Source organism: Aulonocara stuartgranti (genome assembly GCF_965226115.1).
Source record: "Aulonocara stuartgranti genome assembly, chromosome: 7".
NCBI classification, from domain to species: Eukaryota; Metazoa; Chordata; class Actinopteri; order Cichliformes; family Cichlidae; genus Aulonocara; species Aulonocara stuartgranti.
The window spans coordinates 18,800,378-18,817,657 of record NC_138945.1 but is presented as its reverse complement, the minus strand read 5'-3'; the positions used below and the strand labels follow the sequence as shown (position 1 = coordinate 18,817,657).

Sequence of the window (17,280 nt, the reverse complement as noted above, 5' to 3'; positions counted from 1 at the left end):
ACAGTCATACACAGTCATACACAGTACGATATGTAGTGAAATGCTTGGACAACTGCTCGTGACCTAAAGAAAACAAAAAAGGAAAAGGCTATGAATAAGATAGGAAATAAATATGAAAAATTAAAAAGGGTAAATTTAACTAGGAAGGAATAAAATATAAATTAAGGTTAAAAATGAAATAACTGTACAACACAAATTAGAATGAAGGGTAAATTTAACTGGGAAAGAATAAGAGAAAATATATAAATTAAAGTTGAAAATAAAATAACTGTACAACAAAATACACAATATAGAACTATATAAGAATGTATGAAGAAATATAAATAAATATATACACAATAACAGCAGCTGTACAAGTGTTAACTGGAAATGAAGAATATAATGTCCAGTGTTGTGCAATCCACATTATGTCTTGATTGCTAAACACCAGTAACTGGTCTATAGACCCCCTAGTAACCGTTGGTCACTTGGGAAAAAGGTGTATTCCCCAGCTGGTTGGCAAATAGTTGTAGGAGGCTGCTTGCAGTTGCTAGGTGAAACTGTCACACAGAGGTATGAAGCACTGCACTGAAAGCCTCCTTGCAATTGTTTGGGTCACTAGCAGATTGCAGCGCTCAGTAATGTATATAGAAGATGGCAAATTGTGTGGAAAAAAGTCGCTGAATACTTGCTAAACAGCATTGCAGCTGTTTTGCACTCGCTAAAAAGTTGCAATGCAAACTGGAAATGGTTCAAATCTACCCCAGTTCATTTGCTGTGTATGTTCCCTTATGCTCTCTCCTAGCTGTTGTGTAAACTCTAAATTGTCATGCCATAATAAAAGTTAAAAAGCCCATAAATATCTTTTTAAAAATTATTTTAAGGTAAGTCACATGGAATCATGACATTACCCCTGCATTTGATGTAAATAAATGAGTTCTCTATAAGAAGTGCCCTTTTACAAAGATTAGATGGGGTTGTAGATCTAACATAGGTATGTTCCTCTCACCCACATAAATATAAAAATACACACAGCCACAAATATGCTTGATTAAAAAAAAAGAGCCTCTACAAATTGATGCACATTAATCCCACTTTCCTTTTAAGCTATAGCTGTTACTGTTTACGCAGCCTTCTTTAAATAAAGACAAAGAATCTGGCACACTTAAGCAGAAACCCACCATATGGGATACACGTAAATAGCCATGTCATTGTTTATAAGCGACTCTGCTTACATTGAGCTCTTATTTACCTATGAAAATGACAACAGTGTTAACTGCTGTCTGTTACACTGCGGAACAAGAAGTAAGACCTGCTGTGGAGCAAAGGGTGGGGGGGATGCTAGCCTGAGGCACATAAGATGAACAGCAGCGAGAAAAAAAATGGAGAGGAAAGAGAAAAATTCAACAGGAAATATTTAAGTGCTTAGTGAATTATTTATTCTCTCCATTATAGTGGTTATTTCCTGCTGGCGGTGTTCAGTTTTCAATAGGAATCCTCTTTATATCCACAGTTAATATGCAGCGCTATAGGAAACCACAGGCTCTGTGTGTGTATGTGTGTGTATGTGGGTGGGTGGGTGTGTTGCAGGTCAAGCCACAGTCCAAGGATGACGAAGGTAGGAAGGTCTGGTATGTGCTGTGACAAAGTCTGAGCTACCTCTCATTCTCTTCATATTTTGCTTGGAAAAATGGGAAGTAAATGCAGTGATTTATTTATTGTTTAAAGATGCACAAAAATACTATATATAAGGCAAAAACAGAATTTATATAATTCTTAACTTTAAGTTCACATTAGTTATGAGCACCTATATTCTTCAACACAACAGGAACTCTCTTAGACAGCTTTCTTGCCACTTCTTTAAGTAGTCTTCAGGAATAGATCTCCAGACTCATTGAAGAACACACTAAGCTCTTTAGATTATGTTGTTATCAAAATGATCCCACACTGGTTTAACAGTGTTGAGGTTCAGGCTCTGACTGATATCGTTCCATTGTCTGTTCTTCTATCCAGGTATGGTTTTACTGCATTGGCAGCATGTTTGAAATCACTGTCATGTTGAAAAATGAAGCTGCTGCCAATCAAATGCTTTCCAGATGGTGTTGCAGCAATTTGGACACGGTCCGCAACACCACTGGCTGAAAAGCAGCTCCTAAACATGACAGAGCCTCCACCATATTCTACAGATGGCAGTATGTGCTTATGTTGCACCTCTCTCCTAACCTCCTCTTACATACTGACAATGACTTGAACCAAACATTTCAAATATGGATTCATCACTCTATATGATGTGCTTCCACTGAGTTTTATTCCAGTTCTTGCATAAGTTGGCATTCCCCAGTCTTTTCTCCTTGTTCCATCTTGACAGCCACACTTTCACTGACACCAATTCTGATGAGGCTTCACCAAAGCAGGTAGATGAACTGAATAGCCAGATCTCGGGTCCTGTTTCAGGTCTTTGCTGTTTTTTTTGTCTTCTATTTTTTAAAGACTTGATGCTCAGATACTGTTCATCTGCTCTAGATAGTTATTTAGGCCTTCCACATCTTCTTTTGTCCTCCACTTGTTTTTAAGGACACTGAATGTCATGCTGAGTTATGCCATGTTTTTCATTGATAGCTCTTCTGGAAACACCTTCTTGCAAAAAATACTGTTTTATTCCTGTCAAACTCTTATCTTTGGCATTTTTAATAGATTAAACTAAATATAAAGGAATACATTATGTGTTGTTGCAATAGGCTGCTAGTAACAGAGTATCTAAAGACAGTTAAAATTGTTTTTTGTCAAGTTGTCTGTCATGTGGCTTAACTGGACTGGACAGAAAATTAGCAAAGAAGGCCAAACAGTCAAAGAAAAACTCTGAAAGACCCTCAGAATGCCTGGAGAACTGTTGCTCAAGTCCACCTGGAAGCAAAATAGAAAGAAATGAGGAATTTTTGCACAGTACAGTAATGAGGCACTGGCTAACAGCTAACTTAAAAGTAACAGAGGAAGTGCAATGGTGGAGTCCATAGTTAACCAGCTGTGCTGTTTGAGCATGAAGTTCAACGACGAGGAGCCACAGTGAGGCCGAGATCATCAAATCCACTCAACCAGCAAGTAAATGAGATACAGATACTAAGTGCTCGAGTCTATTGCAGTCCACTTAACAAATGAGCATATGAGACGTGGGAGATCGTTTCTGCTTGTGCAATGCAATTATAAATGATAAATTTCTTTGGCCATTCAATTCTCAACCGAATTCTGAAGTGCAAAATAAAAGGTAACGGGCAAGAAAAAAAAAAAAAACTGAACTGGCATAAGAACAGTTACAAAAAAGAATTACCACCAACTACAACCAATTTGCAGCTGTCAGACTGATGAGACACTTTCAAAGTTAATTTATATTTAAATGAATACTTTGCTCAAGTGATACATTTCCAGCTCATTTGTAGAATTCAATTACTCCACAAAAACTGGAGCGACAAAACTCAAATGGGTTTCTCACATTACATCACATTCGTTTTACCAAAGCAAAGCATTTATCACGTTTCATTTCTAAGCACACAAAAGTACACGCTTATTTTTATCCCCTCCCAAGTCAATCTCTGTTTCAATAAAGCACGCCTCAGCCGATACTTGCATAAGCATGCCCTTCAGTATGTCAGTGACCAGGAACGCAAACCCCACCAGCCATGGGTCACTGGTCAGGAGCAAATATCAGTGTGGTGATGGAGGTGCTCTGGGTGCTGCGTTGCATGGTAACAGAAGGCCTGGTCAACCGTGGCTAACAGAGCATGACCGCACAAACACAGGCAATCTATAAAGCACATCTATAACACAAAAAAGCTAATCAGATCTGTTTAGAGAGGTTGTGGCTGGTGATCTGTATGCGACATGAAGATGAGCAAGTGAACAACAGACAGCAGGGCAACAATAACAAAAAAAGAGAAAAAGACAGTCTCTTTCCTGTTTCCTGACTGTTTGTGCAATTTGCTTTCAGATCTAAGCAGACAGCACACAATAGGCTTATGATTAAGAATACTATCTATATCTGAATCGGTATCTATAAAGGGAAACTCCTGCTTTGCAAGAGAGGCATCATTACCCTTATGAGTCACAAGATTGCAGAGATAAAAAGATATCAAAAGCACCTTCTCCCACTTTCTCGCCTTTTTTTTTGTCACTTTGGAGTTACGGCAGCCTAGAAAAGGCATAGGATAACACTAAACATGCAGATACGATCTGATTCCCAATATGACAAACAATGGCAAAGAAAGAAAGAAAGAAAAGAAAAGGTGTGAAGAATCTACAAAGTAACCTGAAACTATAATTATCAGAGAGGGGAGGAAAATATGTCACATTAGGCCACAAAAAGAAACAGAAAAATCCAGCCTAATCTCTTGGTGACACATTGCATTCTTGAGTCTGTTTGTTTGTGATCTGAAATGAGCTGTGCATCTTAAACCCACTTTGAAACAGATAGTAATCTGCTATTCACTGACTTCTCAATCCATCATCCTTCATGGAAAAGTAGCTTGAAGCAATGTTCAGAGGCAGTATTTTACACACACGCACACTCTGAAACAGAACAATGATGGGAAACAAAGTGGTATAGTCTCAAAACAAAAGTCTTAAATTAACACATCTACATTTAAGGCTACTGAGGTTAGAGTAGACTATGCACGCTTCCATAATTACACAGCTTGCAGATGAGATGCGGTAGATGATGTGTAACATTATTCAGGGTAGTGGGTCAGTGTGGAGCTCTGGATATGCTGGCATGCTGCAAGTCAGTGAGTTCATTCATGCAGCTCTCTTTGCTTAAAGACTGGTAATAACTGTATATTTTGCAGCACGTAAAACAGCTTTTTTTCTTAGTTTTATAAGATATACATGTCACAGTAATAGTGTGTAACCCTTGTATACTCTGGATGCAAGAGCGACAGATCTTTAAGACTTGCAACGCCACCACGATCCCGACTTCACTGCAGATACGCTCAAGGAAGTCTTTTTTTCTGTAAATGAAGCTATTAACACAGCATGAGTCAAAAGTGAGTCATTCCATTAACTGCTCTGGTTAAGTAGCTTTTAAGGAATGTTTGATCATTTTGATTAGACGCTGGGTGGATTTTAAGGCCGTATGCTATTTAACTGATGCAGGTCCTGTGTAGCCTGGTGGTGGCGTTTCAGAAGAGGGTGGGACCATTAGGCCCGCGTATTGTGTGGTGGCATAAACATTTACAAGTCTCGAGCCTCAATGCCTCCTCTGTTTAACTATAAAGCCAGCAGAACTCAATCTTCCAAAGCTCTGTGTTTCTGGAGCTAACACAACCTTTTCCCCTCTGCTGCTGCAATAGGAAGGTGGTTCATTACTGATAGCATTTCTTCTTCTCTACTTACTTTGTGCTGATAATGTCTGTCACATTGTTCGTCTGTGTTTCCACACTCTGTAGATCTATGACTAACGCTACACACTCATTTATCCTCTTCACTCACTTTGACTCGCTTCCTTCACAATAGTATGATTCATTTAAAAACAATTATTGCAATACACTGTATATGCTTCAAGGATAATACCACACTGCACTGGCTATGCAATATTATGAGTATTTAGATAATCCTCACTCTTGGATGCTTTCAGTATGGGTCTGTGTATTAATGGCAGGCAGGGGATGAGCTAATGGAGCTATTTGATGGAAGCGCTTGGCAGAGAATTTCATACAGGTTGTACTGAAAGCTATGGAGTGAGCCCTAAGGTCTAGTTGACTCAATTGTCCTCTGTGTCAGAGCGCAGGAACCCACACCAGCATCCACAGTCACAAACACAAAGGTTCTCCAAACTATTCAACCATGAGCAACAAAGGGTTGCAGAGGGGATGCCTTAAGGTCTGATTTTCAACAGCATCATCAACGCACAGAAAAAACATGCTGGAAGCTTCTGCTGACCCAATTGTTAATTTAAAAAAGGGAAAATGGTGACAAAAAGGGGACAAAGGGCTTGAATAAATAAATAAATTATCGCACTGTTTAAACTGTCCAGCTTTTCACGTACAAAGCAAAAGCATGATCGGTAGTGATGCAGTTAGCACGATGTTCATTAGATGCACTGGGAGGCGTAACGTTTTGCAAACAGACGGCAGCATGGTGGACAAAGGATAGCCAGCCGGCAAACATCCTGAAGAGAAGCAATCTCATCTCAGCCAGTGCACAGCCTTAATACCGGAGAGAGAGCAGTGTGAAGCACGGGGGGAGCAGGACGTTCATGAAGCAGTATAAGGATTGATTTATTCTTATCCCCCCCCCCCAAAAAAAGTTGCGGCAATATTGCCAATCCCTGAGCAAAACAGAAATTAGCTACAAAATCTAGAAACATCATGTTAAAAGCTGCCATGTGCATAGGGCTCACATCTCGTGCACACTGTGTTAAGGCCAGAGGACATCAGCACATCACATAACACAGTGCTGAAACTGAAAAATATACAAAACCAGGTTTCAGAATTGTTCTCTGGCTACTGTGTAGCTTTCCTTTTTATTTACATATGCAGCTATTTTAAGATCTAGTTTGTAATGCGAGTCATCTTCCTGCTAAAACAAAAATGACCAATCATTTGCTCATTCCACCTTCTTGACAGTGATGAACTCATCTTTTTGTTTGTCTTCAGTAACAGAGAACAATGTTTCCTTGGAGTTTTAGAGCAACCGTTTTTCAACTACAAGTTGATTTCTTCATGATGTGATTTTTCCCCCCATTTCCAGAAGGACAAACGATTATCTGAGAAAATAATCAGCAGATTAATCTACAACGGAAAAAAAAAATCATTAGTTTAGCACCTAATTGTGATATTGATGGTTTTGTCATCTAGGAATCCATAGCAGTATCAGTTAATGATTCCATTAATGTGATGTGAGAGGCAAACGAGGCCACAGAGCAGCACGCTAAAGCTTTACTGGAGGGCAGGGGCAGTATGATGGAAAGGGTTAATAGCGGGGTGGGGGAGCGGAATTCACACAACATACACTTACACACCATCCTGGGTACCCCTCCTGTTCCTTCCCCGCTGACGCCTAAGTCACTGCTATGATTTCCTGTCCCTCGTCTCCCTCCCCTCTTCACAGCACAGAGCAGCCTGGACTCTGTAACTAACCCCCACATAACAACTTACCTTATAAAAATAGGTGGTGTCTAATAGCACATCACTAACAGACGCACACATTTACACAAACACACACGACACAAAGCAGCTCACTGCGATACACAACCACCCAACACAAACATGCTCAAACCAGCCTGATCCTTCAATTGACCTTCGGGCTGCAGCAATTTACTGCATTTTTTAGCGATCCATTTAAAGCTAGCTTTCTGAACCGATTCTTTCAGTAAAGTGAGACAGACAGTGTGGCAGGCGGCAGGTTCACCTGGGGTGAAACCGATAGACTAAGAAGCACAAAGTGCTATAAATACTCAGCTTGTCAGTATCTCTAACATCAAGCAGCACCAGAACAGAGACACTGCAACAGCTAAAAACCCCCTGTGATCTGCTGAGAATGAATTCAGAGTTCTCAGAGAACGGCAGCTGTTTGCCTCTTGCCAAACAGGCACTATAAAGCACTTGAGATAGGAGAACGATCCTACACACAGACAAACAGCCACAAGAGAACCGATCACTTCACTGTTGAGCACAAGACAGAGACAGATACAGAGAGGCAGAGAAGCACAGGAAACAGTAAATGGCCTCAACAGCAAGGAGTGGTACCACGCTCTCCATGTTAGAGAGCCGCACAAAGCCGATCTTGTCTGTGCAGCAGGCCACTCGTCATCCACTTGACACTTTGTGCACAAACACAGCACTGGATGAGACTGAAAGAGAGATGCCACATAATATATTTAATCTTACAGATCAAATGCACCCTGGCATACCAAACTTTGTGAAAAATGTCCAAATGTAGCTTCTTAAAAATAGCCTTGGATGACAGACGTGTCCTTTACAAAGACAAGACTTGCCCACGTATAGACACTTATAATTAATTAGGCAGCGGTCGTCTAAACTGTACTAGAGAGATTTGAATCACTCATACACAAAAAGAAAATTAAATGCAACTTTGTAATTACTTCTATATTAATCCGTAATAACACATTTTTGTGTCATCTTTTTCCAACTGTGGAAAAAGATGACACAAATTTATATTATTTTTGGAAAACAGAGATCGATCTGTAGTCTACATGCTAAGGTTGGGCCACGGGATATAAATACTGTCAGTCAGTGATTAGCTGCAGGCTTTTATACATGTTTGTATGGGGGTTTTGAAAGGGCATCGTAGGAATCACCGTTTTCAATGAGTGAAATGTAGTCTGGCAAAAATCTATGTTAATAGTCACTTCCTAGTTACTTCCTAACGCGCATAATCGTTTATGTCAGTGTCAGCTGCCTCTAAGTGTCTGAGATTTGTTTTGTTTTTTTAGTTTTTTTTTTTAAACCAGACAAAAGCTACAACTGTTATTTTATTTTTTTATTTGAACTGTTAAGCAGGCTATTATTAGCTCATTCTTGTCATCTGTACCAGTTTACTTGCTCAGCTGATGTCTGTCCACTTATCTGACATTCCACGGGTAAAAAGAAAAAGCTACATATTGCTGTTTCAGATGAATGAGGAAAGTTGCCTCTACATAACTGCATATCACCTTCCAGGGTTTTATTGATGTGCTGTTATTTTTGTCGTCTGTTCTTCCTCAGTATGCAGACACACTGCAGCAGACAGCATGACTGCACTTCCAAAAATAGTATGGTGGGCCCTTTACAATACATCTGACGCTATAAAATGATATCTTCATTTTATGTTTATGTTTTAAACAATAGAAAATTAGGCAGGACGCTTCCAAAGATAGAATCAGCATGGACAAGTCTAAAGACAAGCATTTTGGATGCTGAGGCTTTTGTAACAGAATTTAAGGGGAAAAAAGAATCAGTGAAATTTAACTCATTATTTGCTGTGAGATATCAGTCATATGAAGAGAAACAGGTCAAATAACAACTCAAAGTCTTCTCAGGCCAAAGCTGATAAATTATGTGATTATTTTGCCTTTAACCTCAGAAACGTTCCATTTATTTCTGTTCATCATTGCTGTTTTAAAAGCACATTCACACATTCAGGTTGTATAAGAATGAACATCCAAGCAGAAGTGGGTCAGCGAACACTGAAACAAACAAACAAATTCCTGGATTTTGTCCACAGGGCTACAAGCTCATTCAGTCACTGGCGAAGTCAAGATTGTGCGTGTTTGCATGCATTTCATCTACAATCTGGGATTAATATAAAGAAATCAAACCAAGGATTCACATTCATCTACAACCAAACAAAAAACACCCACACCCACATGCACCTTGACAACAAGGCTGACTTGTTTGCAAGCAATGTCAACTTCTCTCGCTTACCATTCCTGATTTAGACTGGTGTCGGAAACTGGCAGCAACTGTGGGACGTCCCCTTCATTGTATGCCAGCTCCCTGACCCAGCCATGCCACCCTGGGGTCTACATGATTTGACACACTGAACGCAGGAAGGCACGCACACACACATGCACACTAAGGCGCAGCTTGACAGAACCCACCCCCCCGCCTTTAAATAGATTTCTACATTTTCCGCCTTTGAGATTGCTGCTTTCAGGCACACCAATGCCACTCGCCTTTTCTCTCTCTGTGTCCCTGCTGCTCACTTTTCTTCAATAGAAAACTCAACATAGACAGATTTTTCTTTTCTTTCCTTCATCCTTGCAATGGTCAGTACTGTATCTGCAACACACACAGTGCAGTCCCCTGTGTGGATACACAAAACACAAAATACCCTGTTCCCTTCAATCAAATTTCCATAATATCAAAGTGTTAGAGTTACAAAGCGTTACAATAGTGCGTTAGAGCGCTATTGTAACTCAGTCCGAAACAAGAACTGAAAGACAACATCATTGGACACATTTGGAGTTTCAGTAGTGGTTCTCTGTCACACCGCTTTTACTTCTACAATCTCATCACAAACACCAGCAGTCTGAGTGAGGATGCTGTGGGTTCTGGCAGATGGGTTATAAAGACCGTTTGATACGATGCGATCGTTCAGATAACAAAGATTTGGATTTAGACGAGCGAATTGAAGCAGCAAAAAAAGACTTTTAGGCAGTGTGCAAACCAAGTGACACCAAAAAACAACATAAACAATAAGATCCAGAAACTGTTTATTTTGAAATTAAAGCCTCTGTAGTCAAATCAGCAGCTAATAGATGAATAACTACAAAATATTGTCCTTCTGCAGTATGACCAGCTATTTGTGTTTGGCCTCTGTGCATCTGTTTGAAACACATTACTCACGCTACGGTCTCTGCAGAGGGCCATCATGACTACAGGGTCTGGGCAGCTCAGGGTACACAGACAAAATACACACAGTGAACACTGACTTTTGTTGCCTGCTGGGTTGGAATACATAGATTTATTAGGCTGAGCGCACCACAGACTGTGTGTTTTCAAAACAAGGTATTATGGCACTCGGCACTGTGTAATTACATAGCGATAGACTCGGCTACCTTAATTATGGAGCCTCTATGTTATACCAGCTCATCAGGGTGGATCTGTTCACGCAGCTTTAGCAGGAGGAAAGAAAAAAAATCAAACAGGGTTAACCCCAACATGTGGGTCAGAAAACATGCCCAGTTACCAAGGTGAGGCGAGGCAGGCAGCTTGGAGTTAAAATACCAAGATTACAGCTCCATAGCGCACATTTTCTGTATTGTGTAACAGGATTAAGACCAAAGCATGCAGGCACAGTATCAGATCCTAACCTGATGAGCCAGGATTAGAGCAGTTATGGCTTCTGTCTACATTTTTTTTCGGGGGGGGGGGGGTAAATAAGGCAAAGAGGAAGCCTGTGATTGAAGGCTGTGGCCCCACAGAGCAGCCTCCTCAAACTGGGTCCACCCAAAGCTTCAGCAAAGCAAATGAGCACCTTCCATAAAGCCACACGACACAAAAAGCACAGAGAGGAATGTCCCCTGCATTTTATTCCACCAGCGAAGGCTCCAAAGCTTGCAACCGCAGACTCAGACAAATAATCGTCACAAAAAGCAATGCGTGTATGCGTTTATTTTAACATAAACTGCAGAATGAGTGTAACGCCATTAAAACTTTTGAAACCTGATGAGGGAAAAACAAAAAAACAAAACAAAAAACAAAAAAACAAACACACTTCACATTTCTAGTAATGCTCATCTGCTAAAGTAAATGTCCTTGTCTAGTTTCTTCTTTGGGTATTCGAAGTCATTACGAGTTAAAATACCCAACATGCTTGTTTCTCCAGTAAAACAAATGTACAACTGATCACCAGCAAAAGTGCTGTGTGCTGTCTTTACCTGTGTCTTCATCTAAATCACCCTGCAGAGAGGAGTCTGTGTCCTCTGAGGAGGCCTGGCTCCTCCAGCTTATATTGCCCATCCAACAGTCCACGCAGCAACTAGTCCAGGTGATACTGATGCTTACGCCCTTTGTATACTGTGTCGTAGGTCACAGTGGCATTTTTTTAGAGCTCTCTCTCACAAAGGCACTGCTGAGAGTTAGTCATAACTAACTTAGCCTCATGATCATCCTCACTTGACTCAGCCACGTTACACAGGACTTCAGAGGAAGAGCCACATATAGCAGTGACACAAGTCAGGAGGAGTCCAGAAGCATTGTGCTTTTCCCAAATCCAATGTGTTTTATATTCATATTCTTATAAATCTTGACTTAAGCAATCCTGGAAGGATGTCTGAGTGGGTGTCGTCACTGGTCCTGGAGAGAGTCCAACACTCCACAGTTATCTGGAATGGAGAATGCACTCAACAGTAATAAGGAAATGAGACGGCCACCTGCGGGAATAAACGACCTGCTCTCTGGCATGTAGGCCAACACGCAGCAGTGAACTCAGGGGAAGCATCTTCTTTCTATCCTTTTGAGATAGATTCAACACCTCAACAAAGTCTCTCAAAAACACACGTGGAAGTTGAGAGATGGGGAATATGACCCGCCAGTGACATACTGCTGCACTGAATTACACGTGAGACCACTGAAAATTATCTCAACTGCAGTCTTTCGCTCCACCTGGAAGGTGATGAAAGCACCTTAAAAATGTTCATGTTACAAAAACCCAGACTTCCCTTCGCTTCTAATCGATTGCCCTGGTCCAGCCATTACGCCACATGTAATCCATCCATTTCTCTATCCGATTCACTCTCTGCTCACAGACTTTATCCACCCTCTCCCTTTCTCTTCCCAAGCTCTTTTCCCTCCCTCTTTTTGCATTCCCATACACGGCACCAAAAAAAAATAAATAAAAAATGTAATTACAACACAGCTAAACCTATATGGGAAAAGCAAGCCTCTCATTCTGTGGTAGAGGGAGGGTGAAATGCTTGCTGCCATCAAACCTCAAAATTGCAGCATGACAAACCAGTGCTCATAGCTTGCTCTGTGCAACAGTGGGATCACTCATCAGCAATGTGGGCAGACCGAGTTATCCCGGGGAACCCTTTTGTAATCAGGACTGCTTTAGCTCTTGCTCAGAGTTTTTTTGACCCAGGCATGCAGAGCTCGGCATTTACGGACATTAGGAAAAAGAAGCTATTTTAAGTCTGAAGCAACGAGCTAACCGCTTAGCAAACGAGGGCCATCGAAGTTTCACACACACACTTTAGTTTTAGCTCTTGTAATGCCTGACAGTAAACAGTGCAGCTAAGACCCTTTCAAAGGGTGAACCACAGATGCGCACTGCCACACTATGCAGCGAGGGGGGTGCAGGGAGTCTAAAATAAGGAACTGATGGATCAGTTCTGCCGCTGCGGCTGGCTACTACCGTTGACTGTCCAGTAACAGAAGAGTCCGCAAGCTAATTTTAAAACACTGCACTGCTGCTCTCACGACTTTCTTACCAACACTGGTGTGCCAAAATGTGTCGTGTCACAACCCCAGTCTGCATGAGGGAAATTTTTGCAACCGTGAAAATCTCAACAATCTTTTCATAAGCAGCTTTTCTGGTGTGTTTAAATGTGTGTTTTGAGCTGTAAAGTGTGCACAGCATCCAAGCCTAATGCGAGTGGGAGAAAAAAAGAATTGTTCTTCTTTTTATTTCATTTTTATTAAATTAATTTTATTAAATTATAAAAATTTTATTTAATTCACAAATGACTACGTGCATCTTTGAAATAAATGCCGCTCACGGGATAGAAATATAGTCTTGTAGTTCATCTTTAAAAAAAAAAACTCAAGCCAAAAAAAGCAATACAGCACGTCTTAGTCATGATCACCTGATATTATAATAAAAATGGTTTTTTTAAAAAGACATCTCTCAGTATTTTGTATATCATTAACAGGCTAATGTTAGCAGACTGAAATGAATAAATTAAGCACTGACAAACAAGCCCAGCTAGCCAACACACACACACAAACACACATGCACCCCCACCACAAAAACATGTTACAAAACTTTGCACTAACGCCGGCCAAGTGACTACAATAACTCAACCCAGAGCTGGTATGGTGTTTTAGAAAGCAGTGGCTAAAGAACAGATGCTGTTCTCTGCTGCTGAAGTAGTAGTAATGTTAGTGCATTAATGTAGCTAACTTACCTAAAAACAAAAACAAATACTAAAAGATATCGAAAAGCTGCACTGTCTCTCACATCACCTTTGACTGTACTGTCACTGAGACAGTGCATGAAAACTAGTTATTATTATGACTGCTATTATTAGAAAGACACCGGTGAAAAGAGCAGTGGAACTCTGAGGTTTGAGCAAAATAACAATCTTTAAAGTGTACAAAGGGCACATATCCTGGCAACGGGGAGCAGTTAGAACAGATTTTTATTGACCCGTGCAGTTTTAGAATGGTTTGTGTGAATGAAGGCTTCCTACACATGTAGACAAAACAAGAACGGAAATACAAATCGAACGAAGGAAAACTCATCCCAGGTGATGTGTCTCTGTTTTTACGCCGAAGATCTCCCTAAAAAGTGGATTCTGGGTTGGTTCTTCAAAGTGACGCTAAATGGGTTTTCTTTCTTAAAATTTTGTATCGCCTTCATTTCAAAAATTAGGCCATCTTGACAACAACAAATCCCATTTCAGGACTGCTGCGCTAAATGTTTCACATCTTAATTTAACTGCAACAGTGGAATCATTCTAAGTGGGTCATTTAAAGTATGACATCCAACAAGTAAACATACGGTACGTACATAAAACGCTGCGGGATTAGAAAGTGTCTGAGCAGAGTCTGCAAGTCACAGTGCAGCACTCTCAAAACCAGCCAGAAATAATTCCCGTCAACAATGCATCGTTCACCAGTGATAAGCAGTGGATGAGAAGTATTTTTAACTTTTGATCAATGTCAGCACCCCCACAACTATTTATACTACTAATCATGAGCTCATTTAGCAACACTCGGAAAACTTAAATTGCTTAACGCACTGAAAGACAGGAAAAAGAGAAGAAGAAAAAAAAAGATGCCTTGGAGCTATTAATATGTGCTGACACTGCACACCAACCCAGTCATTCAGCTCACATCATGTACTATTATTAAGGCAGGCTACCTGACAGCATCTTCAAGTTTTAGCTTACACCAAAATGTGATCACACAGACTCAAAGCTTTTAAGCCTTCTGAGAAAAGCATTAAGAAACAGCTTCGGCTGTCTGGCTGCTGTTACGTTTTTTGGGGGACAAACACCGCAACACACTGAATCTGTTTATGGATTTCAGTTTTGGGCTGCTTGAGTGATGAAGTCATGTCGGTGAGTACGTAGAGAATGGGATTCAGCGCAAGAACCATCCATCTGATTTCATCAGAGGTGACACGCCTGGGCTCCACCGCACATGAGGTTCGCTTTTGCTTCCCGCGGGAAGGGCAAATTAGTGACTGGGTGACACCATCCCCGGTAATCGGAGGAGTATGTTGATGCAGCTAGTGAATTTGGTGTCCATGTGTTTGCTCCTCAAGGCACCATTCTGCCAGCGACTAAAACTGTCACCCTGTTTCTATCCAGTCTCCAGAGACGAAGCCTTTCACACTTTCTCTCACACTCAAGCACTGCCTGCTGCAGAGTTTTCTGTTCTGAGTCCCAAGTCTCGCCCTTCCCTGTTTCCATTACACTAGCAACCACCACAGTGTGTCCTTGGGGACATATTTGGGATCAATAGGCAGATGAGAACAGACCAACAAGTAAACAACTGGGAAGAATGGAAGCAGGGGAGAAGTGATGGTTTGGGTACTTGCTTTTAAGTTATCAGTTAAGCAAAGAGTCTACAAAAAAAGAAAACAAAATAAAAAACTCTTGCATTGCCTCTGACTTTTCATTTAGTTGTGACCATATGTAGTCATCTGTCCGCAAGACACGAAAGGAATCGGAAACTTTTACGCCTATGAAGAATGACTGAGCTAGTGGAGGATGACACTCCCTCCCCTCCTGTTATTGGGGGCTCTCAGTGTGTGTGTGTGTGTGTGTTCGCCTTTTCGCCCACTTACTGCAGGCAACACTGGGCAGGACACTATGTGGAGCGAAGCAAGGAGACAGCTGCTGGAATGGGATGCAAGTGTAGCTGACGGGTATAAAGTTTCCTTCCCAAAATCCCATCCATACCCCAACACTACTGCGTTTCCTCCCGTAGTGATTGTGCTCCGCAGTGAGAGTGAAAGTGAGAAAGTGAGCGACACGAGTAGACAAAATGAAAAAAATAAAAATAAAAATACGGGTCAAACCAACAACAAAAAAATGCCACGTGCACAATAGTGAAAATCAACACAAATACACACCCAGCAGCCCAGCGCGTGAACGCAATCCCATTCCAGGGGTAACAAGGCAGCTAGCCTTAGCCAGTAAAAGCTAACCTTGAGCTGCTGCTAGCTAAACCCGTCTTTAGATGTTCGCGGACGGCCAATTGGGAAGCAGGAGAAAAATGTCACACGATATATTCACTCATTTACGCGTCTTCCAAAGGGGAAAAAGGCGAAACACACGTGTTTCCTCTTGAGTGAAATTCAGAGATTTGTCCCGAGATGGTTAGCAACGCTCGCAGACAATCAAACCGGGGTGGTGTATTTACGACCCCCGTACCGAGAGTGAATGGAGAAATGCCGGTGTAGTACCATGGAAGAAAAGCCAGCACGATTTTTCTTAAAAAAAAAAAAAAAAAAAAAGCTATTTCCCCGGATTAGCTCGCTAAACTGTTTTGAACACGAGAAGCTGTATTATTTTAACTAATGGATCAGTTAACCAGCTCTCCTTAAGTCAACCTTTTGGTTTAAAAACGGGACAAAAAATATGAAAATATCATTAGCCGCTACCAGCTAGCAGACGCTTTATTTTAACTGGATAGCCGAGAAAAAGAACAATCCGTGAGGCCCAATTAAACCACCATTTACACCCAACACACTCATCCAAGCTTTATCTGGAGCACCCCCTTTTTTGTTGGCGTATGTGTTGGTCAACAGACCCCCATAATTTAATCCATCCGAGCCCCGTGTAAGGGAGACCGTTATACAGTATCCCGAAGGTGGAGCGGTGAGGTTCAGTCTAGCCGGGCAGGACTTACCTTGCTTGCTCTCTATTTTTCTCGACATTTTCGTAGCCAGCAGCTGTGATCCCACTCGCAGTTCAACAAAACCGTAGCTACAGACGAGCCTCGCCGTGCCTCTCCTCGGATTATTCCCTCATTTTCGATATGTTGTTGTGTCCACGAGATGATTCCGCCCCGGTTAATATAATATATTTATAGGCCACAGACATTGGTACGGTTATAAACTGCCTCCGTCCGTCTCCGGGTAATTTTCACTGGATACACACACACTACGCTCACGTTAATGCCTTGAGCGGAGACTCGGCTAGGGTAGGCTATCATCCAGTGCAACAGCGCCCCCTTGCGTCAGGAATTAGCCACGCCATCTGTCAACAAGAGCATGGGCGTGTTTCGATTTCAGTTCAAAGTTAAAGCAAGCCCCGAATGTAAACCATACTGATTTTGCAAGTGCTGTTGCACACAGTCTCATAAATTAAGTCATCTGTCTTTTTCATGCAATTAAATAATAATAATGTGGAAATTCACCAATCATCCATTCACCCATATATCAATCTATCGCAGATGGAAAAAAATGCAGAGTAGCCTGGACGGCAGCGATTTTTTTAACCTCATCAATTTTAGCAGCAGAAGGCTAATGAAATGATGGAGTGCGCAGGCTTCGAACAGCCATTTCAGCAGCTCGGTTCAAAACCAGCATCATGGCCGAAAAGACAGAACAAGTCTTAAAAACTAGTAAAAG

General features: G+C 41.3%; 1 protein-coding gene across 5 annotated transcripts in view; it reads right to left on the bottom strand.

Annotated features, from left to right (window-relative positions):
* Positions 1–16,865, bottom strand: part of rapgef1b (Rap guanine nucleotide exchange factor (GEF) 1b) — a 45,233-nt gene extending 28,368 nt beyond the window's left edge. For 2 of the 5 annotated variants that reach the window (XM_082538199.1, XM_082538200.1), the window contains exon 1: positions 16,557–16,863. In XM_082538199.1, coding sequence (XP_082394325.1) covers positions 16,557–16,584 — 28 coding nt within the window. In that variant the 5' untranslated portion in view covers positions 16,585–16,863. Of the gene's footprint in view, positions 1–16,556 lie in introns of all 5 variants that reach the window. The other 3 variants (XM_082538197.1, XM_082538198.1, XM_082538201.1) reach the window with 3 other exon arrangements.
* Positions 16,866–17,280: the final 415 nt, after the last annotated feature.